The sequence below is a fragment of the Canariomyces notabilis genome, assembly GCF_033297395.1.
Source record: "Canariomyces notabilis strain CBS 508.74 unplaced genomic scaffold N656scaffold_31, whole genome shotgun sequence".
Classification (NCBI taxonomy): Eukaryota; Fungi; Ascomycota; class Sordariomycetes; order Sordariales; family Chaetomiaceae; genus Canariomyces; species Canariomyces notabilis.
In genome coordinates, this window is record NW_027041853.1 from 220,078 (window position 1) to 246,970 (window position 26,893).

A 26,893-nucleotide genomic window follows, 5' to 3' on the forward strand; every position below is an offset into this window, starting at 1 on the left:
GTAAAGGATAAGGCAGTTCCCAGTGTCCTTGTTGAAGCCCAGCATGGACGGAAGGGGAGGTAGCAGCTCACCCGCTGCGATCCGGCGTTGAGTCTCCGCATCAAGTCACTGGAGTCCGAGCTGATAGTCTCCTTTCGGTACCTAATAGTAGTCCCTAGTACTGTGACAGTGCTCGTCACCCTCGGAACATGTCAGGTCCGGGAGGTGGGAGGCACCGTCCAGCCAAGGACCGACGGGGAGCAGCGGGATCTCAAACGCTGGCGCTGGATAATACGGCTCACCGGTAGCCTCGGGTTCCACTGCTCCGCCCAAGGCTTCCGTCCAGGCTCCGGATCAACCCTCCACAAGGGATGGCTGAAAGGAATGCTTGAAATGAAGGACGGTATGGCGTCCTAGGTCTTCGGATGCCAATGGTACATCGCCGAGTTAGTGGCCCAGCTGTCGACCGTCACTGTGCAGCGAGTGAAGTCGAACAGTTCGACAGGATTGAATTCTTCGCCTTTCGTTCCGAATCAATTCTCCGCAAGGGATGGCTGAGGAATGCACGAGATGGTGAACGGTATGGTGTCCCAGGTCCTCGGATACCGGCCTCTGATTTGGCCTCGCCGGGGTCGTGCTTGGCTGTCTACCAGATTCCTATCCCATGCCCAAGAAGAAAGGGGTGCGAGGGAAGAATCGAACTGAGGGCCTCTCAGGTATGTCGTGGTCGCCTGCTCCTCCCGCTCCGTTATACTACACTACCCATTGGGGGTGAAAGTAGGAAGGGAGACTTGACTTATGATCCACAGACGCATCATCATGTGGGAGAAGGTCGAACTATTTCCTCAAAGAGCCTGATGTTGGGGAACATTCCTTGCAGGGTGTCCCACTCTGAGTGGATAAGGGTCGTTAATCTTTGGCATATACGGTCGATACCTGGTATGTGCGCACATCGCAAGCAAGGGAAGCATCAGCGGCAACAGCCACGATGTCATCTGCATAATGGGGCTGACCCCTCCTCGCTTGTGGTGAACACACATCTCAAGCTTGAAGACGGCCAAGACGCCTGGTAGCGATGCCGCTAACGTGTGAAGACAACCTCTCCTGCCAGCTTGTTCCAAAGCCTCAAAAGACTTCCATCTTCCACGTTCCATCAGCGTTCCAACTGCCAGCTTGGCAGCATATCCCCTCATGCCCGGGAGAGATGCCATATCTCTTTAGCCGTTGGCTGTGTATAATAGTGGGCACGGAGGCCAGTATAACACTGATTTCTGACGGTACTAGTATTCCACATCCGGTACAGCTGTTGAGATACCATTGGGCGTGCCGTCAGACTCGCGGGCCAACATCCGACTGCGCAGTAAGGCAGGAGACATGGCGAGTGTTGTGTCGAGTTTGAGGCTCATCATGCAAGGGACCGGGGCGTGACTGATTCATGGTTTTCCTTCTCTCAATCCCTGAGACCATTTCTCGGCGCGACTTCTGCGACGCAACTGAGCGAGATGTGCGCCCTGAGATATTCGAGTCATGGTTGGCATGCCATGCTTGTCGCACCCTTCAGGGTTTCTGCGCCTCAGCTTGCCGTCGTTGTTGGTCAACACTATTAGCGTGCCATTTCAGGGCACGCTCAACATCCTTGTCATGCTGATCCGCCGGCAGATAAACCCACTTCTGTAGCTCCGAGATCCAGCTCCTGTTCGGCAGGAAGGCTTCCAGCATGTAGTAATTGTCGCGGTGGAAAGGGATGTCCACGGTGGGCGGCCCATTGCGCTCCAGGAAGACGTCTGTGCCAGCCCGCATGTCTTCATCCGTCATGAGAAAACGACGGCGCCTGTTCCCTTTGTTCTGCCCGTGACGGCGGATGGACCGCGTGATGGAATCAAGATGCGCCTCAAGGATCCTGGCATACCAGAGGGGACTGGTCAATGACCTCGTCACGATGCTTGCATTCCTGGCGAGGAGCTCCTGGTTCCAGGCTGGAAAGCTGCCTCGAGGGACCATGGGGATTGGCTCGCCCTGGTCGAGGTTGTCCTGCCAATGGGCAAAATCAACGACGATGCAGAGCGAGTTCCATCGATGCAGACACGTGAGACACGTGCAAATGAGTGAAGAATCAGGGGCCTGAATGTGTTGGAAAGGTGACCGAGAGGATGTAATCAGCCTTAGGCGTTCGTAGTACTCAAGCACAGCGCGGACCGTGGAATCCAGATCGTTGGCCAGAACCGGACGCAAAAAGCATCGCTTGATGGTGGAGTAGCGTAGGTTGATGATGCTCTTGCAAATGGTGGCCTCCTCCGAGAGAATGAAGCTGCGCAGCGAGCTGGTTACTCGGCAAAGAACGAAAATCTCGCTGGGACGAAGGAGTGTCAAGATGGCCATGAGAATTTCGTATGGTAAATCCAAGAGTCTTCGAGGTTCAGCGGCCGGAATTTTGGCTTTCCGGCCGAGCTTCCGGCGCCGCCGTTCCGTTCGTTTGGAATGGGGTTCGAGCGGTTCCGTCAAGTCAATCTTTGGCAGAAGGTCGCCATCTTCATCATCTACGAAGACCAGTGCTCGTTGCTTCTTTCCATTTAGCATCCTGGCGGTACCGGGTAGAGGACTGCGGCAGGTTGCAACTGCCCGCCATGGATGATGGAAGTTATGTGGAGACCAGAACGCGTTGATGATGGAGGTTCGACAATCGATAAACCGCAGTCGACACTTGTCATCAGCTGGTGACCAGGCGGAATCGGCAGGTGCAAATGCCCCTCCTCCATTTTGAACTAGCACAGGGCCTACGTCGGAACATCACGAACGTCGTGCCTGCCATCCAATTGCGCTGAAGCTGTCGATGTCACACCACGCACAGACATACCACGACAAATATGTTATCGTTTACAACTATAAGGATGTCGGTAAGTGAATGCGTCTGAACCACGTTTGCGAGCGGCGGCCTTACAGTCCTTACTCGATGCACTGGATCCAGACATAGACGTCGCGAGCAAGGAAATCACGGTCCTCACGCAGGATCTCGAATCTGTTGGTCTTCAGACCGAGATCAGGCCCGGTCGTGACCAGACTCTGCTGGTTTTCGTCAAAGCCCCACGTAGCATTCTGGGACGCTACGTCTATGACTCGCGGTACCTTACGCCCTCCCTCCACTCACCCTTCACTGCGGCTGCTTTGCTGATGCCAGTACCGCCCAGGCTGAAGGACTGGCTGTACGGCGTCATCCAGACGCACCCCGGCGGGGCCAAGGATGCTGTCGTCGACGGAGCATTCGAAGCCGAGGATATCCTCTCAGTCTACCACCTGGTCAATTGGCCCAAGTCGAGCGGCGGCGCAGGCATCACTCCCGGATGGGGCCAGTGGGAAAACGTTGACAGCATCTTCCCGCTGCACAACGAGCCAGCCAACCTGGCTCTGTTGAGAAAACTGAGCGGCCGCTTCTTCCTGACCTATGATGACCTGGACGACATCCGGAACCTCTTCGGAACCAAGGTGATACTCATTGCGTTGTTCGGCACGGTTGCTGGCCCACCTGGGCTCAATCACTGACATGACCAGGTCGCCTTTTACTTCGCATTCATCCAGACCTATCTCGTCTTCCTCACGTTCCCCGCCGTTACGGGGCTCCTCGCATGGAAGTTCCTGCCTCCTTACTCGCCCACGTACGCCATCCTCACCACTGTCTGGTGTACCATCTTCTTGGAGTATTGGAAGATTCAGCAGGTCGACCTCAGCATCCGATGGGACGTCAAGGGCGTTGGCGTCGTCAAAGTCACCCGGCCCCAATTCCGGTGGGAGAAGGTCGTTGTGGACAGCACCGGCAGGAAGAAGCATTACTTTCCAAAATGGAAGCTTGTCTTGCGCCAGCTGCTGCAGATTCCCTTCATGGCCGTCGCCACCCTCGCCCTTGGTGTCATCATACTTGCTGTGTTTGCTCTCGAGACATTGATTTCGGATGGCTACAACGGCCCGTACAAGGACATGATGGTGAGTGTGCAGCCAAGCCCGCTTGCTTGCCGGTACTGACATCCAACAGGAGTACGTGCCTACCATCTTGCTCGGCATCGCCCTGCCCCAGCTCAACAATCGCCTCGAGGCCATCGCCACCTTCCTCACCGACTTTGAGAACCACCGTACGGCAGACAACTACGACATGTCTCGCACACAAAAGCTCTTCTTCCTCCAGATCATCACAAACTACCTGCCCATTTTCATCACCGCGTTCCTCTACGTTCCCTTTGGCGAGCAAATCGTCCCCCGACTCGCGTCCTTGGCCAGGAATCTCGGCGGCTCCCGTGTGTCGAGGTATCTTGGGCAGGCAACTACGCAGCAGATCGATAGCGACAGGCTACGCACCGAAATTATCACTCTCGCCTTGACTGGCCAGCTCTCGTCGTTTTTTGAGGAGAACTTGCTGCCCGTTCTCAAGCGCAGGCTCTTGGAGTGGTATCGGGCTAGCAGGACCGGGCACTCGGCATTCTCTTCGATCACCAACGACAACCCGACCGAGATGGGGATCCTCGAAAGCGCCCGACGACAAGCGAAGCTCGAACCGTACAATGTGCAAGACGACATAGCCGAGATCGTCCTCCAGTTCGGGTTCCTGGCTCTCTTTTCGCCCGTTTGGCCGCTCATCTCCATCGGCTTTGTTGTCAACAATGTCATTGAGCTGCGTACCGACTTCATCAAGATGACTCGCCAACACCAGCGCCCAGCCCCTGTTCGAACGGATGGCATTGGTCCCTGGATTGTCTCGCTCGACATCATTGCATGGGCCGGGAGCATCTCGACGGGTGCCATCGTCCATCTCTACAGCCCCAACCCCATCGCCGGCGGGGCGTGGTGGGCTCTCCCCATCACCATCCTCATCAGCGAGCACATCTTCCTGATGCTCCGCGCCTTGACACATTTTATCCTCGACCGCATCGGCTCAGAACACATCCGCAAGCAGAGGAACCAGCGGTACCTCTCGCGCGTCAAGCACTTGGAGGAGATGGAGGCCAACCGCCGCGCAACCTTCTTGGAGACGCCGGCTGAGAGAGAGCGAAACAAATCCATCCGGGCGACGAGCAGCGATGCCTTCTTCGCCACCCAAGTCGAAGAGGGCGCCAGTGCTCAAGCCGGCATCAGCTTCATGCACGCCTTCAGAAAGGCCAAGGACTCGGAATCGATGAGCCAGCAATCCAAACAGGATTGACGAGTCATTCACAGGAAGGAACCATCCAGTCAGCTTGACGAGCCTCACTGAGAACAAAGGGTTCATATTTCTCCACGAAACGATATAGCTCCCGAGTCCAGGACTATGGCATGTTACATACTCGCCGGATCCCTGACCAAACACGGTGTTACTGACTGGGAACTAACACAAGCCATCACTTAATACACCTCACGTTTCACGCATGATGCGGTGGGCTGCTTGCGACCACAACGCTCCTCGGCGCCATGGTGATCTAGAAAATACTTGTTTCTAGTCCCGACTGTTGGTGGACATGACTCATAGCCTTTTTGAAGCGTGACTCTCAATGGCGATGCCCCAACCCGTGGGCATGACCGGCATGGTCATGCCCCTCATGATGATGCTCCCCATCATCAAGCCCATCCCCATCCTCACTCCAATCCGGAAACCCATCCTCAAAAAGATGCTGCAATTTTTCCTGCCTCGCCTCATGCCCTTCAACCCCCTCATCCCGCATTACCCCCACCCACTTATCAAACTCCTCATCCGTCAACAAACACTCATCCAACGCAGCCTCGAGCGCCGCCCTTCCATCTTCCAGTCCATTACCTCCGAAAATAAAAACAAGCTCCTGCCTTCGATCCCCCCACTCCCCGCCCTTGGCAATATCCCACCGCACAAGCTTGTCCACGTCCTCGTCGCCCGTGAGGTACTGTTCCTCGGGCAGAGTACAAAACCACGGCCGGCCGCCCGTCAGTGTGATCATGGCGCCCGCCTGGGACCACTCGCCTGCACGATGTGGGCGAGTGGCGAGGAAGAACTCGCCTTTGGACCGGAAGAGGTGACGGAAGACGGGGCTGGCGCGCTTGTTGGCCAGGATGACGTCGTTGGGGGGAGGTACCATGTCGTCTGGGGGTGAGGCGTCGTCCTCGGAGTCCTTCATGTCCAGGTCGGTGGGTTCTGATGGGTCATCGCTTATCGCATCATCTTCCTCACCGTCTTGGTCATTTTCATCGCCGTCGTCGTCGTCATCATCGTCATCATCGGGATGCTCAAGTTGCATGATGAACTTGTCATGGAGCAGCTTGAACAGGCGCCGAGGGTGGAACGGCCTTGTGCGCGAGTAGATGAAGTTGCGGATGTTGTACTCGTCGGTTTCGGGTTTGGGGGTGATGACGCTCTTGCCATTGACCTGTTTGACTGTGAGAATGGGAACCGGCATTTTCTCGGAGACGAGACTGACTTGTCTTAGGGTCATGGCGTGGAGGTCCTGGAGCCATCCGTATCCGGTCTGTGCCCTCTCCAAGCTGAACATGCCGGTATTGATGATCTCCCTGACGTCGATTTTGCCGTAGCTCGTCTCAAGGACCTTGGCCCGATGGTTCAGCTTGCCGAGCAAGTCTCGGATGCGAGCGAGAGTCTTGTCGTCGACCTAGGTACCGCATCAAGGGTACCCGTGAGTAAGCTGATCGCATTGAGGGCTGTAGAAGGCTAGGAGCAGCAAAGGACACGATTGAATACGTATGTACAATACCTACCATTTCCGTCTTGTTGACGACGATAACATCGGCAAACTCGATCTGGTCGACCATGAGATCCGAGACAGTGCGCTCGTCCTCGGGCAGGACGTCGTTGCGGCGCGACGAGAGCATATCGTCCGTGTCGAAGTCGTTGAACATGGTGAAGGCGTCGATCACCGTCACCGTGGTATCCAGACGCGCAAACTTGTCGAGGCCACCAGCGGCCGTCCTTGATCCCTTTGAGTTGGTGCTTCAAGTTGCGCGCCACAGGAGGTGAGAGAAAACACTTACAGCCGCCTGAGTACATTGATCATATCCTCATCCAGAGCCGGCCCGTCTGGTCCATCAGCCACGGTGGACATCATGTGCTCAGCCAGACGCTTGTCGAACGTCTCGGCAACCTGCTCGGGCTCGCTGATGCCGCTGCTCTCGATGATGACATAGTCGAACTGCTCGAGCTCGGCGAGGCGCAGCAGCTCCTCGAGAAGGTCGCCCCGGAGCGTGCAGCAGATGCAGCCATTCTGAAGGGCAATGACTTTCTCCTCCGTCTTGGTCAGCCGGTGCGTCTGCTTGATTAGAGAGGCGTCGACGTTGATCCTGTGCCATGGCATGCATCTGTCAGGCACTTGCACTAGGAATGTTTTGGATATCAAAGTACACGGGCGGTGGGGGTTACGCACGCCCCAATGTCGTTTACAACGACAGCGATGCGTAGGCCATGTTCGCTCTTTAGGATGTGCTGCAGAAGTGTTGTCTTGCCGCTTCCCTGTGCGGAATGGAAACCTCAGGTAAGTCAGGGGATTCGGGCCTGAGGAGTGAAGTGGCTCGGGGGGGTGACGTACAAGAAAGCCCGAGAGAAGAGTGACTGGGAGAGGCTTGGATGGTGTTTGTGTCTTGGCCGGTGGCTGGACGCCGTTGCTTTCTGAGACGCCAGGCATGGTTCATACGAGGTGAGTTACAAATATGCTTCGATTCTTTTTCGTCGTCGTCGTCTTCTCGAGTCCTTATTAACTTATAAGAGCAGAAAGGCTAGGGTCTAGCCATCAAGGTGGCCTTCAAGGTATTAGGTACCTATCAAGGTACTTCAACTTGAGAGCAAGCGTCAACTTGCATCAGGGTCCAAGGGAAAGACCCATCCAGCCAATAAAAGCATACTCATTCCGAAGCAGGCAGCCGGCTTGAACCCCTGACGACTCTCTCCCGGCCATTCACACAAGGTGCGGAGAGGTACCGCAGATCACAAGTCCCCCCATGCGGCCATGCCAAACAAAGGTCCCTCCATAATACGAATACTTCCAAGTTCAATTTCTATCTCATGTTGTCTTAAAGTTCAATGGACCAGCCCGCACACGCATCGCCTTCCCCCACTTGAGCAAGACGAGGATGAAGACAAATGCGCCTGCACAAACCGCCGCCTGGATACCAAAACTCAACTTGGTTCCCTGCGCCTCGGCCCACGTCACTTGGAAGTAGCTCACAATAAACCCGCCTATTGTGCGCGAGAAGTTCAGCCACGCCGACACTTCGCCCGACGCCTCGGGATAGCTGTCGACGCAGTAACTGCTGAGCGCGACGGTCGTCACCATCATGCCAAAGACGTACATGCCCCAGCAGACGCTCGTTGCCATGTAGTGCCAGGCATTCTCGAAGCACTGTCCGACCAGCACAAGCCCGGCGATGACGAGGGGCAGCGAGAAGAAGACGGCTCGCAACCGGGCCTCGGGCTCGAACCGCCCCTTGTGTGCCCGGATGTACTGCTTGGCTAGGGCATCGTGCAGCCAGTGGCCTGTGGCTTCGCCCAGGATTACCGCGACCACGGGCGTGAAGTAGAAGAAGCCGACTTGCTTTGGACCGAAGCCGTAGAGAGGTGTGACGAACATGGCTAGGGTTGTGTTGATCCCCACGGCCCAGGCAAATGTCTGGGAGCGATGGCATGGTTAGCATCACATCATGCCCTTTCTCTTCTCATTCTCGCCAGTGATGCACTTAGACTTACCAGAGCGTAGAACAGACAAGCAATCGCCACAGTTGGCTTTAGCAGCACGCTCGCTGTCCTCCAGCTGGCTTGGCCAAGGGTATTGCGGAGGTCCCGCGACCTCCACTGCGCTGCGCCAGTCAAGCGGGCAATGCGGCTGCCTCGCGGCGGCTGATCGTGTGCCGGTATTGTGCGGTCGTAGTATGTCTCGTCCAGAAAGCAGACCACAAGAGCCAACCCCAGGACATTCATGGCAAAGAAAACCCAGAACGGCACTGGCCACCGCAGTGTCTCAGTCATGAACGCCGCGAGCAGCGGGCCAGCGTACGGACTCATCACGATGAACGATCTGGTTTGTGTCAGTCTCAAAGGCATGTCTTGCTAGCAGGCCCAACAGAAGCCACTCACGCCCAGATGTTTATTTTTCGAGCCTGCTCGTGGAAGAAGAAGATGTCTTTGATAAACATGAGACCTCCCGACTGGCTGACGGTCGAGAAGAACCCGTTGAGGATGCGGGCGGCCATGAAGGACTCGAAGGTGGTCGCGCCCGCGCACCATGCCGCTGTCGCCGTGGAGACTATCATGAACCAGAAGACGACGGGAAGGCGGCCGAAGTAGGCGCTGAGCATGACAACTAGGGCACATCGGCGTCAGTCGGCTATGATTTCGATACCAAAGTGCCAGTCCTGCCGAGCTTAAGAACAATGATGGACGGGACTCACCGACCACGCCGCCTGCACCGAGCATGAAGACGTTCCCTGCCTGCGAGTGGTTGACATAATCTGGCGTGGTATTCCATTCTCTACCATTCGCATTCCGTCAGCCAAGTCTGGTCCTGTCACAGTCCACCTCCCGTCACCACTACAGAATCCACACGACTGGGACTGGGACTTACGCTGCCTGCGGAATAAGAGTTACCGCACCCGTGGCACTTCCATAATCCGGTAGAAACGACACAATCGACACAACAAAGAGAATGACATGTTTCTTGGCCCAGCTCCAGTTCAGGGGATCGTTGACAATGTCGTCGCTGGGCTGAGGGATCAGAACAGTATGCCCGTCCTTGGCGAGCTTGACGACTCCGTGTCCTGAGCCGGTGATGGCTTCCTCCGAAGTGTCAATGTCGACCACGTAGCCTTCGTCCTCGCGGAACTCGTGGATGCGCCGTGCTTTGTCGTCCGGCGCTGGCGGCGCATTCTCCCGGATCTGGACTGAGGCGGTCCAATCATCTTCTGTTTTCTCGGTGTATTCAGGTTGCTGTTTGTCGGCCATCCTGCCCGTCGTCAGGATGATTCTGGGACCCGAATATCGGCGGTCCTCAACTCCCTCGGTGGAAAGTGTCAATTGAAGCTGCGTGCTGGCCTGCTTCGCGACTGTACGTTACGGGAGAGGTGAGGGGGAGGACACCACAAGTTCGGCAGCCTTGAGTTGCATGGTGTGATGGTAATAGTATTAATATACAGGTAGGGGTAGTGACTTACTCCGCACCCGACAACAATGGGCCGCCGCCACCACCGGGAGTTATTATCCAGAGCTGACGGCCAGATTCACAGCTCGGGTAAATGCTACCCTCACGGCACTCGCCCCAACTACCGGTCACTCATGTTGGGACTAACGGAATGCGGCATCGATTGTCGGCGGGCATGAGAGTAAGTGCCAGGTGCATGTGGAGTACCAGTCAACATGAACATGAAGTGACGAGCCCGAGGAGGCGGAGCTCCTGCTGCATCTCTGCTGTTATGTCCAAATATACCGTGAGGGTGGCTCTCTAGACGTGTAAGTATTTGCTCCTCAATGGGTCGCATACTGCTCCAATCATTGATGCATGCGGGTGAGAATAATGTGCACCCTTGAACCATCATTCTCATGCCGGGACACTAGTACTCAAATGCCGGCATACCCAGAATGTAAATATCTATATTACCAGGTATTTTAACCTCCTGCAGTTGGATGTCAAACCCGAGTGTGATTGGCAGTTACCCCAACTCCCACACACCTCAGAGTTGTTACCATTGGAGATGGATATCTGGGTCGACATTTGATGGATCTCAGCACCAACAGATACAACACTGCTGGCGCTGTCACCCAGGCCAATAGACCGGGCTTATAAGTCAAGAACCTGAAGCAATACAACGTACCTGACTTGTACCGTGCCCATTTGGCCCGCCCTGCCCTGAGTCATGATCCCAGTCTGCTCCTCCGAGTTGTCCTGCGGAGTCTATGGAAACGAAAGAGGAGAAAGAGGCAAGACCAGGCCTAAACCATAACATTGAACCCGACACCGGGTAACATAAGCGGATGCCCCTGACTGCGGACTTGGGTGCGTCGCAAAGCTCTATATCAGCATACATCTGTACAGCGATCTCAAACGGCCAGTCTAGACCGGGCACAAGGCTGGAGCAAAGGCGCCGAGATCAAATACAATATGATGCAACATAGTCAGTTGGCTTATCTCGGTTCCTACTACAACTATAACAGTGGTACCATTGAAACATGAATCAAGCTATTGCACAGAGACCTTATCCACCACTCCTACTGGACTACACCGTACGCGCATGTACATACAAGTACCACTCTGAAACTCAAATCCACGGCAAAGTCGGCCCCCTGTCCATCGGATGCGCCGATGTCGTCCAAGTCAACGACGACACTGATAGCGCCACTTCTGTAACCCCCGATGGCAACCGACACGACTGTTTCCTATCTGCGCCCGTCTCACACGTCTCGCCGGGTAGCTGTTTCTCCACGGTCGCGTTGAACAAGACCCTATTTAATACAACCATTAGCTCTCAAGTCCAGACGGAGGGGATCCGATCACGGTTATCAGAGTTGAGTAGGGTGGGACTCACGCATGGCTCGGATCACGATCATCACAATACCACTCGACCCTAAACCCTACCCTATGACTTGACCGATCCAGGAGATAGCTACACCCCACCAACTGCCAGGGGATCGGCCGTTTCCCCTCCCCCGCGACACAGTCGTGCCATTCCCCATCATCGACCACAGGCATGCGGTGCAGCCGGTAGGTGTCGCCTGGGCCGGGGTTGTACAGGGTGAACGACCCTGTCGTTGTCAGATCACCATCAGCATCATCATCAGGGATGGAGTCAAGTTGGTAGTCTTGTAGTTGGATGGCTGTGGTGTTGGTCAGTGACCGGATGGTGCAGCTCCGGGTGTAGTATGTGTGCGGCATCAGGGGGATCCGCCATTGTTCGGAGTAGCCGGTGAAGGTTAGGGGGGTGTTGATGGCGGGGAGGGTGCAGGTGTAGTCGGAGTCAGGGTCGGAGTCAATGGTGCCAGATGATCTGGATGGATTGGTGCAGGATAGGTTGAGGTGGGCGTAGGCGAGTCCGGTGTAGTGATCTCTGGGAGTTGACGGTTAGTAGTAGTGGTTTTGAGTTGAGAGCTGGGGAACAGGCAGAACGTACGGTTCGAGACCCTCAATACCGTCCGAACACCCCCAATCCTGCCTAACACCAAGCATCCCGTACTCAGTATCAATACTGACCTCAATCCAAGACCCATTCGAACTTGAGCCCTCGCCGGATGCGTCAGCAACCAAACAACGAACCCACGGCGCTGACCCATTGTTATTATTATTACCCCCCGACGTAACATCCCCAGTCGCCTCACACCTTATCCGCCCGTTATCAGACAGATTCGTCAGATCCAAATCAAGCTCATAACTTGAAGACCCCCCTGCACCACCACCACCACCAGCACCAGTCTTCCCCCGCGCACCATGATGTCGATACACCAGACTATTGATCCGCCACTGCGGGTCATAGGACCGGTCCACACACCGCTGGGCGGGCTCCTGGGGCGTGTACGGACGCAGCGGCAGCTGGGGGTTGATGGCGAGCGGCCGGGACAGGCCGGCGGCGACCCGCGAGTTGCCCATGATGCACAGCGTCTCCTGGCCGCGGGGTGCGTGTGGCTCGTCCAGGCAGCCTTGGACGAGGGGCGGTTCCCAGGAGCCGTTTGCTGCAAAGACGAGGCTAAACGTGAAGAAAGTTGATGATCAGTTCCGTGCTGCCAGCGCCCAAATATCATATGTCGTTACATGTAAGGTGAGGATCTGACTGACCTCGTCCTCGACGAATTCCCACACACCCAACTGCCCCTCAACCGCATATCAAAATCCGCAAGCAGAAACTGAAACTGCAAGTTCGGCACACTGCAATTATGCCACACACTCAACGCCTCAGGCCCATGCGCCTGGGGGTCCAGCTCAATGTTGTTTGCCGTACAGTTTGCCAGGATACCTGTCGCATGGTGATACGCCTGGAACTGGACATCGCCTATTGTGCCCCCGTCGGACGCGTTCACTGACGTCAGCGTCGGCCCGTAAATGTCCCATGATGGGTTGGTGAGCGAGGCCTCGACACATTGTTCAGGGGTATTGCGCACGTCACTCGGGAACGGGTCGGGCCAGTACTGCCGGGGGTTTATGGTTATGCCTATGGGACTGATGGGTGTAGCGGAGGTGGTTGTGGGTGTGATGGTGATCATGATGGCCAGGGCTCCAATCACCCCGAGGGAGAGGTGAAGCCTTTCGAGAAGATTCATGGTGGTATGTTTCGAAAAATTCGAAGTCACAGGGCGGCTACCTGGATGAAAAAAGGTATAAAATCAGCCCCCTGGCAGGGAGGAAGTGTATGTTGGGAAGTTAGTGATTCTGGTGTGTCCTCGACTTCTAGAAGCATGTATACCGTTGAGAGGGAACCGCCCATCAATGGGGTATAGCTCAGGTAGCTAAGGTAGTCGGGTAAAGTATGAGCGAGCGGAGGATTGATGTATCTCCCGCTACTCAGGCTAATCATATCATTCGCTCCTAACAGTACGCACGATAGTTAAAGTCCATATCGAACTTAGCCTAAGGGGTCGAGCTGTCCATATAGAATGGCCGTTCTCTCCGAGATATATTGCGCTCTACATCTAGAGCATGCCCGGCAGTCTGGAGTCCGGTGTTGTCTGGTGCCTTCGCAACTATGTTCTCTGCCAGTATATGTTCGACAGATGTCAAGTTCCATTCAGTTTCATGACAGGAATTGCTTATGAGAAGAAAGACTTGGTAACTCTGGTCACCCTATTTGATGTCGCATGTGACGTCCTGCCAGTGTTGGATAGGTATATAGGTAGGTATGTAGGGACCTAACAATCATGTTAGACGGTGGATTGGACCAGAAAACTTTCCCTGAACTTCTGATGTATTAACATAAACCCAGATCCAGGTAGCGGAGAAGGGAGGCCACAAATATCGCAGTACCCTATAGGCATCAAGAGACAACAATTTGCTAATAGTATGTACATCCATTGACATTTATAGTAGGTCCTAGGCGACAAGACCAACATCCTCCCAGGCAACTATCTACAACCCAGCCTTGATCTGCTCAACCCCCTTCTCATCATTATACAGCACATACCGATACCTCGGCTTGCCAGCAGTAAAGTCCACAATCGCCCGATTCGCCTCCTTCATGGGAATCTCCTCAATCCACGGGTGCACCTTCTTATCCACCGCCAACTGCAGCATCTCCCTGATATCACTCGGCGAACCGATCAGCGACCCGGTAATCTTCAACCTCTTGAAAATCAACGGGAACTGCTGAATACTCGGCAACCCATCATCCGGCGCGCCCAGCTGCACAAACGTGCCATCAAACTTGAGCAGCGACATGTACCCCATGAGCGGCATCGACGACGACGAGACGGTGCAAATAATCAGATCCAGCGTCGACGCATGGTTCTTGGCCCAATCCGGATCCTCCTCCGTGGCAATGAACTCATCGGCCCCCAACTTCATCGCATCCCCTTTCTTCCCCGACGTCCGCGAAATAACAACCACCTTATCACAACCCAACGCCTTAGCCCACATAACCCCAAAATGCCCCAGCCCCCCAAGACCAACCACACCCACCGTCTTCCCGGGGCCAGCACCGTGATGCTTCAGCGGGGTATACGTCGTCACACCACCGCACAGCATAGGCGCAGCCTCAGCGGAACTTAGCCCCTCGGGGATCTTGACGACAAAGTGCGACGGCGCGCGGTGGTACAGGGCATATCCGCCGTAGGACTTGCCGCCGTTGAGGTGGGTGCTGTTGTACGTCCCGACGTGGTGCACCTGGCAGTAGTTTTCGGTCCCCGAAGCGCAGGCCTCGCAGTCGCCCTTGCGGCCCTGGCAGGAATCGTTTTGGGCGCCGACACCGACCCGGTCGCCGATTTTCAGGTCGCCTTCGGCTTTGGAGCCGACGCGGACGACGGTGCCGACGATTTCGTGGCCGACGCAGCAGGGGTAGTTTGTTGGGCCCTGGTAGTAAGGTGGGTTAGTATGTGGTGTAGTAGGCAGGGTGACAAGGTGATGTAGGTTTATGGACTTACCCAACCGCTCTTGAGGGTGTGGAGATCGCTGCCGCAGATGCCGCAGTGTGTAACCTTGATGTCGACGTCGGTCTCTTCCCAGGGCTTGGGCTCGTACTCGCCCCATTTCATGTTGCCCTCTGCGGATGAGGGATCGTGGCCGAGCCACCCCTCAAACTTGTAATCGGTCTGAGCCATTGTGTCGTGAGAGCGAAGTGTGTATTGGGAGAAGCGTTGCTGGCGTAGTTTGTTTGTTTTGCCAGTAGCCGTGTTGGAAGAGGCAAGGGATCGTAAGGGTCGATGGTAATAACGGTTGATGGAGCTTCAGATAAGATGATTAGGGAGAAGACATCATAAGGGCATATAAATACATGATATCTTTATCTCTGATACGGCCCCTGGGCTTGGACTTTGTTCGGCATTCGTAGTGGCGCTCACCCGGGGTCGTCAGGCTAGGGATACCTCACCTACGTAGCCAGTGTACAATCTTGAGAAGGGCTTTCTATGCTCCACATCTTTGAATTACTAATGCTGCCATTCGCGACAAAATGACTCGCTTTCCGTGGAGTTTGTTTGGGGCGAGCATCATTATCTCCGTCGTCGTGGTGCTCGTCATTCACTCGCCACTAGAGAGAAGTGGAGTGGAAGAGTCTGCCGGTATGGAGTTCGGGAGCTAAATCTTTCGCTTGAGTCGGGTGGAGCAAAGGCCGGGATAACCTAAGAAATGTCGTCAGAAATGGGATATCACTAAACTACCGAGGCAGCGGTCTCCTACGTCGTGCTGCATGCCCTCGGGATGCCTTACCCGGCGCTGTCGCGCTGGAAGGTTGATAACGCATGAAAACCGGGATATAATCAGAAAATCTCCACCCAGAACACTAATGAGGCCTCGGTCCAAGTGGAACGGGAATCTGGATAACAAGATTACTAACCTGGACGTTGGGCCAAAATTTGCACTGATGCTTCCAATTCGTTCCATCGTTTCTGTTTCGAATCTTAACTGACAAACTTTTTGAATTCCGGGACATCATTGCGACTGTAGAATGAGGATGGCCAGGAAAACTCATCTGAGCTCGTAGCCATGACGTCTTTGAGTCCTCGCCTTCTTCCACAGCAACGGGTCTGAGGTGTTCTTGCGTTCCAGTTTCCTAGCCAATAGCATGCTGCATAGAATCCATGGCAATGCCAAAAACGGAACAACCCAAACAGCAGTGGAAACTGCAAAAGGTACCAACACAGCTGAGATACAATGGACCATTGGAGACTCTCGATCGATCCCAGGAGTTACGGAGCAAAGGGAGCCGTAGCCGTAGCCGTAGCCTTGACGCACTCATCACAGATAGCCGCCCCAACCGACTCGACAATCTTGGCAGTCCACGATCCGCACGAACTCACAACGCAGCCGGACTTGAGCAACTCGGCCTCGTCCGAGTTCCTGTTCTTGCACTGGCATTCAACATCGAACATGTCGGAACAACCCGCAATGGTGGCAGCGGAAGCGAGACATGGGAACTTAAAGTGGACATCTAATAGTCAGTCATTTTGAACTGGCAACCCGCGAGAAAAAGTGACCAGCGAGAGAGAAAGGTGTTTGCGTACGGCGCAGTACGGCATTGACGCAGTCATCGGACATGCTTCTGGCGTCGTCGCCGTTAACGTTATCGCCGATGCCATCGTGTCCATGTCGCCGATCTTTCTAGCCGGAGTTGCGCCGAGGACGGCCATGCCAAGGCTGGGGAAGAGGACGTGGAGAGCGGCTAGCACGGAGAGATGCATCGTCATCCTTGTTCGCTTCGGGCCTGGGTGGCTTTGACCTTTGGACTGGCTGTTTGTGAGCAGATAAAGAAGGGGTGAGCGATGGCTGACAACGAACGGCTTGACAGAGATACTAGAGCAGGATGTAAGTAGACGCTCGCGCTTACGATCTGTAGCCCCCTTCCCTGTTCAAGACCTGGACACAAAGTGGTCAATCTCACCGTCCTACTGTTCACTTCAGCGGCCACTTCTCGAGTCTGACCGACCCAATGGTCTGTTACATTCATGGTGGCATCGTCGAGGTGCCTGATGCCTCGAAGTGTTCCGTGTCCATCACTGCAGGCTGTGGTTGGGGTTGTCCACTGGCACCTGACGACCCGTATCACCAGAAAGCCCTCGTAAAGCCCTCTGTCGGACTCGGACACCAATCAGCAGCGGGAGCCTGGCGTGATCAAGATAACAAATAGATTAAGAAAGCCAACAGTCCGAGTCACATCATGCTTCACGACTTGAATGTCTCTTGCTTAGTGAGCAATGGTCATCATCTTGTACTCGGTCGCTCTCGCCCTCTCCTGTTCTTTATGCGAAAAGACGCTTGGATTGTTGGCAAAGTCCCGATCGAGAGCCGGCCGTCGACATCGGCAGTTTTGGCCAATACTTTGATTGGGAATTGGAGGACAGTGGATTGAAGCCACAAAGCTGCTATGAGCCATTCTCCGGGATTCGGGTACAAGTATTGACGATCACGGATGTTGGTGAAAGCGGCGGCTTTCCAGCCGATCGGATGCTCCTAACGTTAACTCGGGGCTGTTCGGTCGAAGCCGGGAGAGCACGGTGCGGAGCGGCCCTTGTTTGACATTGCCCAATCACATTTCCGAATTGGCCCTCGAAAACTTTTTTGACTCGCACAGCAACCGCCAAGACTCACACCCCACAATCCTAACGCGGGTCGCGGGTAAATGCCAGCATATGGGGTGATGCCGGTGACACACTGACAGATCGCAACCGAAACCGAAACCATCGCGAAAGCTGTCCTACGCCCGACAGTCCCGGTTTCGTCAACACTGCACTCCAGCAAGGCATTGTTCTCCCCACCACGTCGCATAATACCTGTGGACTCCGTGAATCCTTCTTTTCGCCGACAGAATGCTCTCCTCGCTCAGGGTCGTTTCGCGACGGGCGGTTGCAGCCCGCAACTTGAGCGCTTTCCGCGCTGCTTCCACGTGGGCCAATGTCCCTCAAGGCCCTCCAGTACGTTAACCATCCCACCGTCGCCTTCGTGGCTGCTGAATAGGTTGAACGAATTGACTAAGTAGAGTTTTACAGGATGTGAGTAGTAGATTTTCAAAGCTGCCGCAGCTTCCTCGCTGTCCACTGCTGACCGGTGTTGTTTGGTGATTTGGTCAGGCCATTCTCGGTATGTGCCTCATGAGTCACCTTGGCCAACCCTCTGCACGTCCCGCCAACCAACCAGCCCCAAAGATTCGCAATAAAACTGACGAGCTTTGTCGCGCAGGTATCACGGAAGCCTTCAAGGCCGATTCGTTCGAAAAGAAGATCAACCTCGGTTCGTTCGACCTCCTAACTGCCACTCCTACTCCCATCCTCACACAATCGTCACGTCAACTGACACTCCCTGTTTCACCCGGATCCAGGTGTCGGCGCCTACCGCGATGACAAGGGGAAGCCTTACGTCCTCCCCTCGGTGCGCCAGGCCGAGGAAAAGGTGATCGCCTCGCGCCTGAACAAGGAATACGCGGGCATCACGGGCGTGCCCGAGTTCACCAAGGCCGCCGCGGTGCTGGCCTACGGCAAGGACAGCTCCGCCCTCGACCGGCTGGCCATCACGCAGTCCATCTCCGGCACAGGCGCCCTGCGCATCGGCGCCGCCTTCCTCGCGCGCTTCTACCCCGGCGCCAAGACCATCTACATCCCAACCCCCTCCTGGGCGAACCACGCCGCCGTGTTCAAGGACTCGGGCCTGCAGGTCGAAAAGTACGCCTACTACAACAAGGACACCATCGGGCTCGACTTTGCCGGCATGCTCGCCGACATCAACAAGGCGCCCGGGGGGAGCATCTTCCTGTTCCATGCCTGCGCGCACAACCCGACGGGCGTCGACCCCACACAGGAGCAGTGGAAGGAGATTGAGTCCGCCGTCAAGGCAAAAGGCCATTTCGCGTTCTTCGACATGGCCTACCAGGGCTTCGCCAGCGGGGACATCCACAAGGACGCGTTCGCCGTGCGGCATTTCGTTGCGCAGGGCCACAACATCTGCCTCGCGCAGTCGTTCGCCAAGAACATGGGCCTGTACGGCGAGCGGGTGGGCGCGTTTTCCATGGTGTGCGCCGACGCGGAGGAGCGGAAGCGGGTGGATTCGCAGATCAAGATTTTGGTCCGGCCGCTGTACTCGAACCCGCCGATTCACGGTGCCCGGATTGCGGCGGAGATTCTTAACACGCCTGCCCTGTATGAGCAATGGCTTGCTGAGGTGAAGGGCATGGCGGATCGGATTATCACCATGCGGGCGCTCCTGAAGGAGAATTTGGAGAAGTTGGGTTCGAAGCATGACTGGAGCCATATTACCAGCCAGATTGGCATGTTTGCGTACACTGGGTTGAACGCGGAGCAGATGGACAAGCTGGCTAAGGAGCACAGCGTCTATGCCACGCGGGATGGTCGCATCTCGGTGGCTGGCATTACGAGTGACAATGTTGGCCGTCTGGCGGAGGCCATCTTCAAGGTGAAGGGCTAGGGCGTTTCATGTGTTGGGGAGGGGTGTGTAGTAATTGTGTGGGTGGCTGGCTGAGTTTCTGTAAATTCTGTATGTGTTTTTCGCATCCAGCATCTGGATTGCAAGATGGATATGGGTAAAGAAAGGATACTCGCCAGTGTGGTCGCTTAGACAGCCGAGCAGCCTCGGGTACGATTTAGATGGTACACAAGAGGTAGAAAAAAGACACATAGAGCGCCAGTCTTCAAAAGATGGTATCAAAACCCTGGGCTTTCAGATTCCCTCCACGTCGGATTATCGAGGGTATAGCGTAGCCATCGCAACCATATATCCCCCAACGCAGTGACAATCCTCACGCCCCGCCCAACCTCTCCAAATCCCCTCTCACCTCCTTCACCTGCCTGCCCATATCCCTATACACCCTCGCCATCTCCCGCATAACCTTCTCCTTTCCCACTCTTCCCCCCTCCCCCCCCCTATTATTATTATCAATCCTCCCCCCATCACCCCCGTCCCCGCCACCATTGTCACCCCCATCACCCCCATGACTGTCAACCTTGACCCCATAAGCCTCCAACTCCCCTTTCAACCCCCTCACCGCCTCCACCAACCTCCCCCTCGCATCCCTCAAATGCACCATATAATTCCCCAACGCCCTTCCCACCTCAGGCGTATACACATCCCTTTCCGCCTGCGCCAACACCCCCTCCACCTCCGCCTGCTGCCTCTGTGCAATAAGCCTCGCCTCAACCGCGCGAAACTCAAGCCACCTCGCTACAACACCATGTTTCGCTTCCAAACTCCTTAGCAGCTGCCCTAGCACACCAGCCGTCTGCTCGTGCAGGAGGGTTGTTAGACCCGGCTCAGCAGCGGCCAGACGGGTGCGGGAGAGCAGGGCTTTCCGTTCGGAGATTGTTTGGACTAGAGTCTGGTAGTGGGAGGGGAGGTGGGGGATGGAGCGGTGGATGTAGGAGGGGTTTGTGGATGGGTTGGCGATGCGCGCGAGGTGGACGGCGGAGGTGTGGAGGGTGGTGGAGAGTAGGTTGGAGAGTTGGGGGAGGAGGGAGGGGAAGAGGGAGAGGGGGGGTTGCGAGAGGAGGAGGGTGATGGATTCAAGATCTTGGGGGAGGGTGGAGGGGGTTTTAAGGAGGGTTGGGAGGAGGAGTAGGAGGTCGAGAAGCGGTTCGGGGAGCTCAGTGGTGGGTTGAGAGCTGGAGCCGTCGGGTTGGTGCGGTCTGGCGGTGCGTCGGGTCAAGGACGGTGCCGGAGCTGGTTTGGATTGGAGGGAGTACGGGTTTGCGGTGCATATTGCGTCGATGAGAAGGCTTTGCTTTGCGTCCCTGAGGCGGTACTCGTTCAGTTCCTGATGGTTGAGAAGTTAGTTGGGCTGGATATCTCGGGAGCGACTGGCAACGGACCTCGCGTATCGCAGACCGTTCCTTGGCTGCAGGGTCGTTCTTTGTTGATCCATCTGGGTTGAGAATTGTTGTGGTCAAGGTGGAATAGAGTGCGGCAAACTGGGGGTTATTCCGCAAAACGGCATCTTCGACTGGGGGGAGCATCGTGATAATTCTTGTCGTAAATCATTGCGGTTGGTGTCGAAGACCATTGGGTGGTCGCGTCGATGCGCGACGATGCCTCCACGAAAGCATGTGACTGTCTCTTTGCCTTCACCTTTGCTGGAAGTGGACAGTATTTAGCACTGTAATGCACTGTCGCCAGCTGCAACTCCGGCTGCCACCTGTACGCTCAACTTCACGATTTTTTGATTTCGGCTTCATCCCGCAGTTGCTGGCCGGTCCCGATCCGTTTACGAACGACGCAACACAAAACCCGCGCGTCCCCCGACAGAGACTCGCCAATGCGACCGTCATAGCACCGGATCGACGTTAATTCCATCCACACCGCACCGGGAGAGGAGAAAAACCATGCCTCCGTCACTCCCCCTGCAGTCCAGCCTGCGGGCATCGGCATCGGCATCGGCATCAGCTTCCAAACCCTCCAGCAGCATCTCGACCCTCCTCAGCAAGACCCTCCTCAGCAGCCGCATCACCCGCCGCGCCCTCACCACCACCCCCCTACTACAATACAAACAACCCCCCGTACCGGGCTCCTCCCTCCCGATCCCCTCCGCGCGCGCCCCCTGTCCGGAGATCCCACCCTACCCCTACGGCCCGCGGCCCTTCTACCACCAATCCAACACCGGGCTCTACGGCAGCGCAGCGATCCGCTTCGGCAACAACGTCTCCGAAAAACACAACGTCAAAACCCGGCGCAACTGGCGGCCCAACGTGCACCACAAGCGTTTGTGGTCTGAATCCCTCAACGTCTTTGTCTCGACCCGTGTGACCGCCCGCGTGCTGCGCACGATTGACAAGGCCGGTGGACTGGACGAGTACCTGCTCAAGAGCAAACCGGCAAGGGTTAAGGATCTGGGACCGTGGGGTTGGAGGCTGCGCTGGCGGATTATGCAGACTCCGGTCGTGAGGGAGAGGTTTGCGAGGGAGAGGGAGGCGCTTGGGTTACCGATGAAGGTGGAGGAGGAGGAGGAGGGTGTGATGGCGACGCTGCCGGATGGAAGTACTGTTTCGGGAGAGGCGCTGATGGCGGAGACGGATAGGATGTTGAGTGATGAGGCTGTGTTTGAGCTTGGTGCAAGGGAAGCGGAGGAGACGGGGGATAAGTTCATGCGGGAGGAGAAGCCGGTGAAGGAGTAGGGTTTGTGAGCATGGGCATACGTATCATCAAGATCTGTACAATATGTAAACTTTGATGTGTAAAACGGGCCAAGTCCCTACCAGTTGTCCTGGGGATTCTTTACACGAAGCTCATGGCAAAATGGTATTCAGTACGGCTTAGCATCATGTACCAAGTGTCATCGGACGATCACCAATACCATCCAGGATTGAGTTCAGGTTCAGGGCGAATCCATCAAAATGACAATCCGCTCTCTAAAAGCGTCTATGGGTCTATCTACTTTGCCAACCATATTGAACTGGCCATGTCTGACCCTTTAGCTGCGAAAGATGATAAACCGTGCCTTGATAAAACCATGCTTTGCTCTGGCATTACAATACGCAGAGCCGCATGGCAAGCTGATCGCGGATGACCAGCTTCAGAAGCGAATGATGACTAGCTTCAGACGCGAAGCCAAGGATGACCACCTTCAGAACCGAAGAATGGCCAGCCTAGAAGCGAAGGTCCCAACCGATCTTGGGCCCAAGGATAGGCAGCTCATCCGCCACGCTCTGCACATCCTTATCACCACGACCGCTCAGGCAAATGACAAGATCCTCGTCCTTCTTCATCGTCTTGGCCAGCTCAATGGCCCCGTAGATACCATGCGACGACTCGAGCGCGGGGATGATGCCCTCCAGCTGCGTCATCAGCTTGAAACCAATAAACGCCTGCGCATCCGTAGCAGCAATGAACTTGGCACGCTGCGTGTCCTTCCAGTGCGACAACTCCGGTCCGACACCGGGATAATCCAAGCCGGCCGAGACCGAGTGGGTGTCATCAATCTGGCCATGCTCATTCTGCAGAATATATGTGCGCACACCATGGAGCACACCCTTTGATCCCGCAGTAAGCGTCGCACTGTGGCGCGCAGTGTCGATACCATCACCGCCGGCCTCCACACCAAGCAGCTTCACGCTCGGCTCGTTGCTAAACGGATAAAACATGCCGACAGCGTTGCTACCGCCCCCGACACAGGCGACGACGGCGTCGGGAAGTTTGCCACGCTTCTCGAGCATCTGGGCCTTGGTCTCGTTGCCAATGACGGACTGGAACGTGCGGACAATGGTCGGGAACGGGTGCGGGCCGATGGCGGAGCCAATGATGTAGTGCGTGTCCTCGACATTAACGACCCACGCACGCATGGCTTCGTTGACCGCGTCGCGGAGCGTGCGGCTGCCGGCCTCGACGGCGACTACCTTGGCCCCGAGCAGCTTCATGCGGAAGACGTTGAGCGCCTGCCGGCGAACATCCTCGGCGCCCATGTAGACGGTGCAGTCCATGCCGAATTTGGCGCAGACGGTGGCTGTCGCGACGCCGTGCTGGCCCGCACCCGTCTCGGCGATGATCTTGGTCTTGCCGAGCCGTCTGGCGAGGAGGAGCTGGCCCAGTGCGTTGTTGATTTTATGGGATCCCGTGTGGTTGAGATCCTCGCGCTTCAGCCAGATGTTCGCACCGCCGGCGTACTCGGTGAGCCGCTCTGCCTTGTGCAGGTGGCCGGGACGACCCATCCAGGGGTAGTACGAGCGGTATTCCTCCCAGAAGCCAGGGTCGTCTTTGATCTTGTTGAAGCCCTCCTCGAGCTCCGTCAGGCAATCCATCAATGACTCAGGGACGTACTGTCCGCCGAACTCGCCAAAGCGATCCGATATCTTGTTATGCATAGCCGCGAGCTCGGCAACAAGACCATCCTGATCATCCGAGTCCGTGACAACGCCATCAACGGTGGCCTCGCGCTCGGGCTCTGTGGCGCCTGAGATGGCCTCAATGATGCCCACCTCGCGGGTGGCTTCGTCCTCGTCGCTGGTTGTGCGCCCGCAGAGGTAAGCGCAGAAATCCTGCACATCCTGGCACTCCTTGCCTGGGGCAGCGTTTTTCAGCGTAGACACGATCATGCTGCCAACCACGACGCCATCCGCGATCTGGGAGACAGACACAAAGTGGTCGCGGGTGCTGACACCGAAGCCCACGGCCGCGGGCTTGTCGCCGCTATACTTCTTGACCCGCGACAACAGTTCCGGGAGGTGAGCGTTCAGGGTGCCACTGGCGCCGGTCACGCCCTGGCGAGAGACGACGTAGATGAAGGAGTCGGCCAGCTGGCAGAGGATGCGCATGCGGGCGTCAGAGGTAGCGGGCGCAATAAGCGGCACATACGAAAGACTGTAGGATGGACACACCGTCAGCTTGGTTCAAAGAGTATTATCCACAGAGCAGGTGAACGTACCCCCCACGAGAGCAAAGCCTCCTAAACGAAACAGCCTCCTCGGGCGGCAAATCCACAATGATGAAGCCGTTGACACCGGCCTCGCGGCAGTCCTTCATCAGGCGCTCCTCGCCGTAGCTCAGCAGCGGGTTGTAGTATCCCATGAGCAGGATTGGGGCGCGCAGGCCCAGCTTGCGGGCGTCGCGGACCATCTGGAGGGTCGACGGGATCGTGACTCCATTTTGAAGGGCAATCTATATCAAAATCTCAATCGTAAGCACTCTGCCTGGATCCAAACCCAACCGATGGCGGGGGAGCTCACGGTGTTCGCAGTCTGAATCGTCGGACCATCGGCGATTGGGTCAGTAAACGGCACGCCGAGCTCGATGACATCTGCGATAACACGACCCGTTAGCCATCCTTTCTCCCCCGATGAGATATGGTGTGCCATCGCCCTACTTACCTGCGCCACCCTTCTCCATGGCAAGCAGGATGTTGGGCGTGTGCTCGGGCTTGGGGAAGCCGGCGGTGACATAGGTGACCAGCGCAGCCTACACATTGGGTTCGTGTCGTCAGCCATTGGCAAGTCCATCCATATCACGATGTTTCGTTCGCGAGCTGCTCCTCGGTGCGGGATCCAGCAGGACATGGCGGGGCAATTGGTACTGTACTTACCCTATTCTGCGCCTTGCAGCGCGCAAAAGTCTGCTTGATGGCCTCCATGATGGATCAATTGGCTCAGTTGGAGGTTGATATGGTCACAGAATTGGAGTTCGCTGGAATATATTGCGGTGGGAGGTGAAGAAGAGGCCAGCGAAAGCCTTTGTTGTTGATGGGTTGTAGAGAGAGCTGACACTTAATGGAGGGGCGGCTTTGAGTCACACAGAGCAATGGGTTCCTGCTTTTTTTTGCCCGAATTGAAAACTGGAACCCCGCCACCACAGGGTCCACTGTGCCGATCCCGGGGCTCGCGCCGATCCACGCTAGCCCACGTTCTGCGTCAACACTCTTCACTTGCCGGATCCAGGGCCGTCTGCCAATTCTTAACTTAACCCCGGTTGGACCGCTCCGGCTCGTCAGGCAACACACCGGGACACATTACTGAGCCCGGTCACTTTTGGAAAACGAAGAAACTGTCATACAGTCAAACCTGCAATTAGCGATTGGGTCCGTCACGGCCAAATTGATCGCTAATCCGAGGTTATCGCCAATCCCAGGGTGCCCCACTATTTTCCCAGAATGGAGAGAGGAAGGCTCAGAACACAGCAAAATCGCTGTATTCTACATCTTACTTGTCTTCCCAACAAGCCGACCTTCTAGGACTGTGGAAAGCTAGTGATGAGACCTTAACATTGTAAGGAAAGGTGGCAATGGTGGCCATTGGGTTATAGTGAGGTTCCTTCCCTAGGGGATCATGGAGCTGTCAGGGGGTTGGGACCACTCCAGAATAGCGATATTTCAGCCTTGGCAACCCTATTTGTATGTAATACTAAGCAGAAGTCAATCGCCATACCGTTATAGCCAGGGAATGTCCATTTCCCATACAAATAACGATGGGATCCCGATTTTCTATCGCTAATTAGAGGATATCGCTAATCCTCTAATCGCTAATTGCAGGCTTGACTGTATACGGGATCAAAATCTATTCTGTCAAAGGTAAGATGGCCGGAGGTATATATGTAAATACCAATAATTACAGTCTGTCACTGTCAGGCAAGTTAAGGTACATACATATCTCAGCAATAGCAAACCAGAACCTCCAAGGTGAGTTAAGTCAGGAGTCCCAGTTTGCTGTGGTCAGCAGCCTTCTCGCTCATATTCCACACTCATAACAGTGCAGTGCACAGGTGGAGGATCTCAGGCGCGAATCACGATCCAGCCAAGGTTGTCAGTCGTTCGTTCAGAGTCTCTGACAGCATTATGGTCTGGTCGGGGAAAAGGGGTAGATACACCTCGTGCAGATTATTGGTGATCTACCTATCTAAGGCTTCTTCTAACATCCTTCAATATGGAGTAGACTCGGACCGGATGAAAAATGCTAGCTACCCCATCCCATTCCACTGGGAAACCAGAGACCGGACGGAAAATAATTAACAAAGCTCATGACCAGATGGAAACCAGAGAGAGATCATGCCAGTGCGTGACCCAATAAGGTATGCCAGGAACTCCAAACCATGCAATGCAACAAACCATGCCATACCCGTACATTATGCACACAACACAACATAAAAGGAGAAAGCCTCGCTGGCAAAATATGCACTGCAGTATTGCAAAGTGCAGAGTCCAATGCATGCATGCACGGGGTATCTGTTAGTGTTGGGTGAAAACCAAGCGAAACAAAGGTACCGCTGAACCAGTGTCTCAACCCGACGGGCCCATTTATATCATCACCACTTCCTCACAATCCAAATCACCTCACTTCTTTCATACCGGGGAATACGATTCCGCCGGCGGGTGCTCATGC

The 26,893-nt window shown here is 55.6% G+C and overlaps 12 protein-coding genes across 12 annotated transcripts; 4 read left to right on the forward strand and 8 right to left on the reverse strand.

Moving 5' to 3' along the window:
- Nucleotides 1-109: 109 nt before the first annotated feature.
- On the forward strand, nucleotides 110-1,302 carry N656DRAFT_424390 (uncharacterized protein). The gene has a single exon (XM_064809608.1). The coding sequence runs from the start codon at nucleotides 405-407 to the stop codon at nucleotides 1,050-1,052; it is 648 nt and encodes a 215-aa protein (XP_064666144.1). The 5' UTR covers nucleotides 110-404; the 3' UTR covers nucleotides 1,053-1,302.
- Nucleotides 1,303-1,536: 234 nt separating this feature from the next.
- On the reverse strand, nucleotides 1,537-2,556 carry N656DRAFT_801725 (uncharacterized protein; the record flags this gene model as incomplete). Its single annotated transcript, XM_064818158.1, has 1 exon — nucleotides 1,537-2,556. The coding sequence occupies one exon, from the start codon at nucleotides 2,554-2,556 to the stop codon at nucleotides 1,537-1,539; it is 1,020 nt and encodes a 339-aa protein (XP_064666145.1).
- Nucleotides 2,557-2,809: 253 nt separating this feature from the next.
- On the forward strand, nucleotides 2,810-5,164 carry N656DRAFT_717909 (DUF590-domain-containing protein; the record flags this gene model as incomplete). Its single annotated transcript, XM_064812237.1, has 5 exons — nucleotides 2,810-2,873; nucleotides 2,945-3,098; nucleotides 3,165-3,459; nucleotides 3,526-3,954; nucleotides 4,004-5,164. 5 exons carry the CDS (start codon nucleotides 2,810-2,812, stop codon nucleotides 5,162-5,164), a joined length of 2,103 nt encoding a protein of 700 aa, XP_064666146.1.
- Nucleotides 5,165-5,486: 322 nt separating this feature from the next.
- On the reverse strand, nucleotides 5,487-7,601 carry N656DRAFT_792454 (cobW-domain-containing protein; the record flags this gene model as incomplete). Its single annotated transcript, XM_064817086.1, has 6 exons — nucleotides 5,487-6,335; nucleotides 6,387-6,575; nucleotides 6,682-6,892; nucleotides 6,955-7,260; nucleotides 7,344-7,429; nucleotides 7,506-7,601. 6 exons carry the CDS (start codon nucleotides 7,599-7,601, stop codon nucleotides 5,487-5,489), a joined length of 1,737 nt encoding a protein of 578 aa, XP_064666147.1.
- A 164-nt stretch (nucleotides 7,602-7,765) lies between these two features.
- On the reverse strand, nucleotides 7,766-9,267 carry N656DRAFT_816680 (MFS general substrate transporter; the record flags this gene model as incomplete). Its single annotated transcript, XM_064818397.1, has 3 exons — nucleotides 7,766-8,582; nucleotides 8,660-8,969; nucleotides 9,047-9,267. The coding sequence occupies 3 exons, from the start codon at nucleotides 9,265-9,267 to the stop codon at nucleotides 7,977-7,979; spliced, it is 1,137 nt and encodes a 378-aa protein (XP_064666148.1). The 3' UTR covers nucleotides 7,766-7,976.
- A 1,953-nt stretch (nucleotides 9,268-11,220) lies between these two features.
- N656DRAFT_717750 (uncharacterized protein) lies at nucleotides 11,221-13,153 on the reverse strand (the record flags this gene model as incomplete). Its single annotated transcript, XM_064812223.1, has 4 exons — nucleotides 11,221-11,404; nucleotides 11,488-12,006; nucleotides 12,070-12,639; nucleotides 12,729-13,153. 4 exons carry the CDS (start codon nucleotides 13,151-13,153, stop codon nucleotides 11,221-11,223), a joined length of 1,698 nt encoding a protein of 565 aa, XP_064666149.1.
- Nucleotides 13,154-14,012: 859 nt separating this feature from the next.
- N656DRAFT_771732 (GroES-like protein) lies at nucleotides 14,013-15,199 on the reverse strand (the record flags this gene model as incomplete). Its single annotated transcript, XM_064813881.1, has 2 exons — nucleotides 14,013-14,951; nucleotides 15,023-15,199. The coding sequence occupies 2 exons, from the start codon at nucleotides 15,197-15,199 to the stop codon at nucleotides 14,013-14,015; spliced, it is 1,116 nt and encodes a 371-aa protein (XP_064666150.1).
- A 1,086-nt stretch (nucleotides 15,200-16,285) lies between these two features.
- Nucleotides 16,286-16,783, reverse strand: N656DRAFT_801730 (uncharacterized protein; the record flags this gene model as incomplete). Its single annotated transcript, XM_064818159.1, has 2 exons — nucleotides 16,286-16,513; nucleotides 16,601-16,783. The coding sequence occupies 2 exons, from the start codon at nucleotides 16,781-16,783 to the stop codon at nucleotides 16,286-16,288; spliced, it is 411 nt and encodes a 136-aa protein (XP_064666151.1).
- Nucleotides 16,784-17,750: 967 nt separating this feature from the next.
- N656DRAFT_784090 (uncharacterized protein) lies at nucleotides 17,751-19,754 on the forward strand. The gene is made up of 3 exons (XM_064816087.1): nucleotides 17,751-18,011; nucleotides 18,273-18,323; nucleotides 18,412-19,754. Exons 1-3 carry the CDS (start codon nucleotides 17,903-17,905, stop codon nucleotides 19,509-19,511), a joined length of 1,260 nt encoding a protein of 419 aa, XP_064666152.1. The 5' UTR covers nucleotides 17,751-17,902; the 3' UTR covers nucleotides 19,512-19,754.
- Nucleotides 19,755-19,842: 88 nt separating this feature from the next.
- N656DRAFT_761274 (uncharacterized protein) lies at nucleotides 19,843-21,116 on the reverse strand (the record flags this gene model as incomplete). Its single annotated transcript, XM_064813237.1, has 3 exons — nucleotides 20,909-21,116; nucleotides 20,031-20,853; nucleotides 19,843-19,946 (listed from the first exon to the last, which is right to left on the reverse strand). The coding sequence occupies exons 1-3, from the start codon at nucleotides 21,050-21,052 to the stop codon at nucleotides 19,843-19,845; spliced, it is 1,071 nt and encodes a 356-aa protein (XP_064666153.1). The 5' UTR covers nucleotides 21,053-21,116.
- A 127-nt stretch (nucleotides 21,117-21,243) lies between these two features.
- On the forward strand, nucleotides 21,244-22,433 carry N656DRAFT_784091 (uncharacterized protein). The gene has a single exon (XM_064816088.1). The coding sequence runs from the start codon at nucleotides 21,419-21,421 to the stop codon at nucleotides 22,205-22,207; it is 789 nt and encodes a 262-aa protein (XP_064666154.1). The 5' UTR covers nucleotides 21,244-21,418; the 3' UTR covers nucleotides 22,208-22,433.
- Nucleotides 22,434-22,678: 245 nt separating this feature from the next.
- Nucleotides 22,679-25,152, reverse strand: N656DRAFT_717917 (tryptophan synthase; the record flags this gene model as incomplete). Its single annotated transcript, XM_064812238.1, has 5 exons — nucleotides 22,679-24,386; nucleotides 24,451-24,683; nucleotides 24,752-24,822; nucleotides 24,893-24,980; nucleotides 25,105-25,152. 5 exons carry the CDS (start codon nucleotides 25,150-25,152, stop codon nucleotides 22,679-22,681), a joined length of 2,148 nt encoding a protein of 715 aa, XP_064666155.1.
- Nucleotides 25,153-26,893: the final 1,741 nt, after the last annotated feature.

Excerpts from the sequence above, each read along its gene's own strand:
- N656DRAFT_424390 (XM_064809608.1), top strand. The coding sequence starts at position 405 with ATGCCAATGGTACATCGCCGAGTTAGTGGCCCAGCTGTCGACCGTCAC.
- N656DRAFT_784090 (XM_064816087.1), top strand. The coding sequence starts at position 17,903 with ATGCTCTCCTCGCTCAGGGTCGTTTCGCGACGGGCGGTTGCAGCCCGC. Across the intron at positions 18,012-18,272 it reads CCCTCAAGGCCCTCCAGTAC|GTATCACGGAAGCCTTCAAG; the intron begins GTTAACCATCCC and ends TTTGTCGCGCAG. Across the intron at positions 18,324-18,411 it reads CGAAAAGAAGATCAACCTCG|GTGTCGGCGCCTACCGCGAT; the intron begins GTTCGTTCGACC and ends ACCCGGATCCAG.
- N656DRAFT_784091 (XM_064816088.1), top strand. The coding sequence starts at position 21,419 with ATGCCTCCGTCACTCCCCCTGCAGTCCAGCCTGCGGGCATCGGCATCG.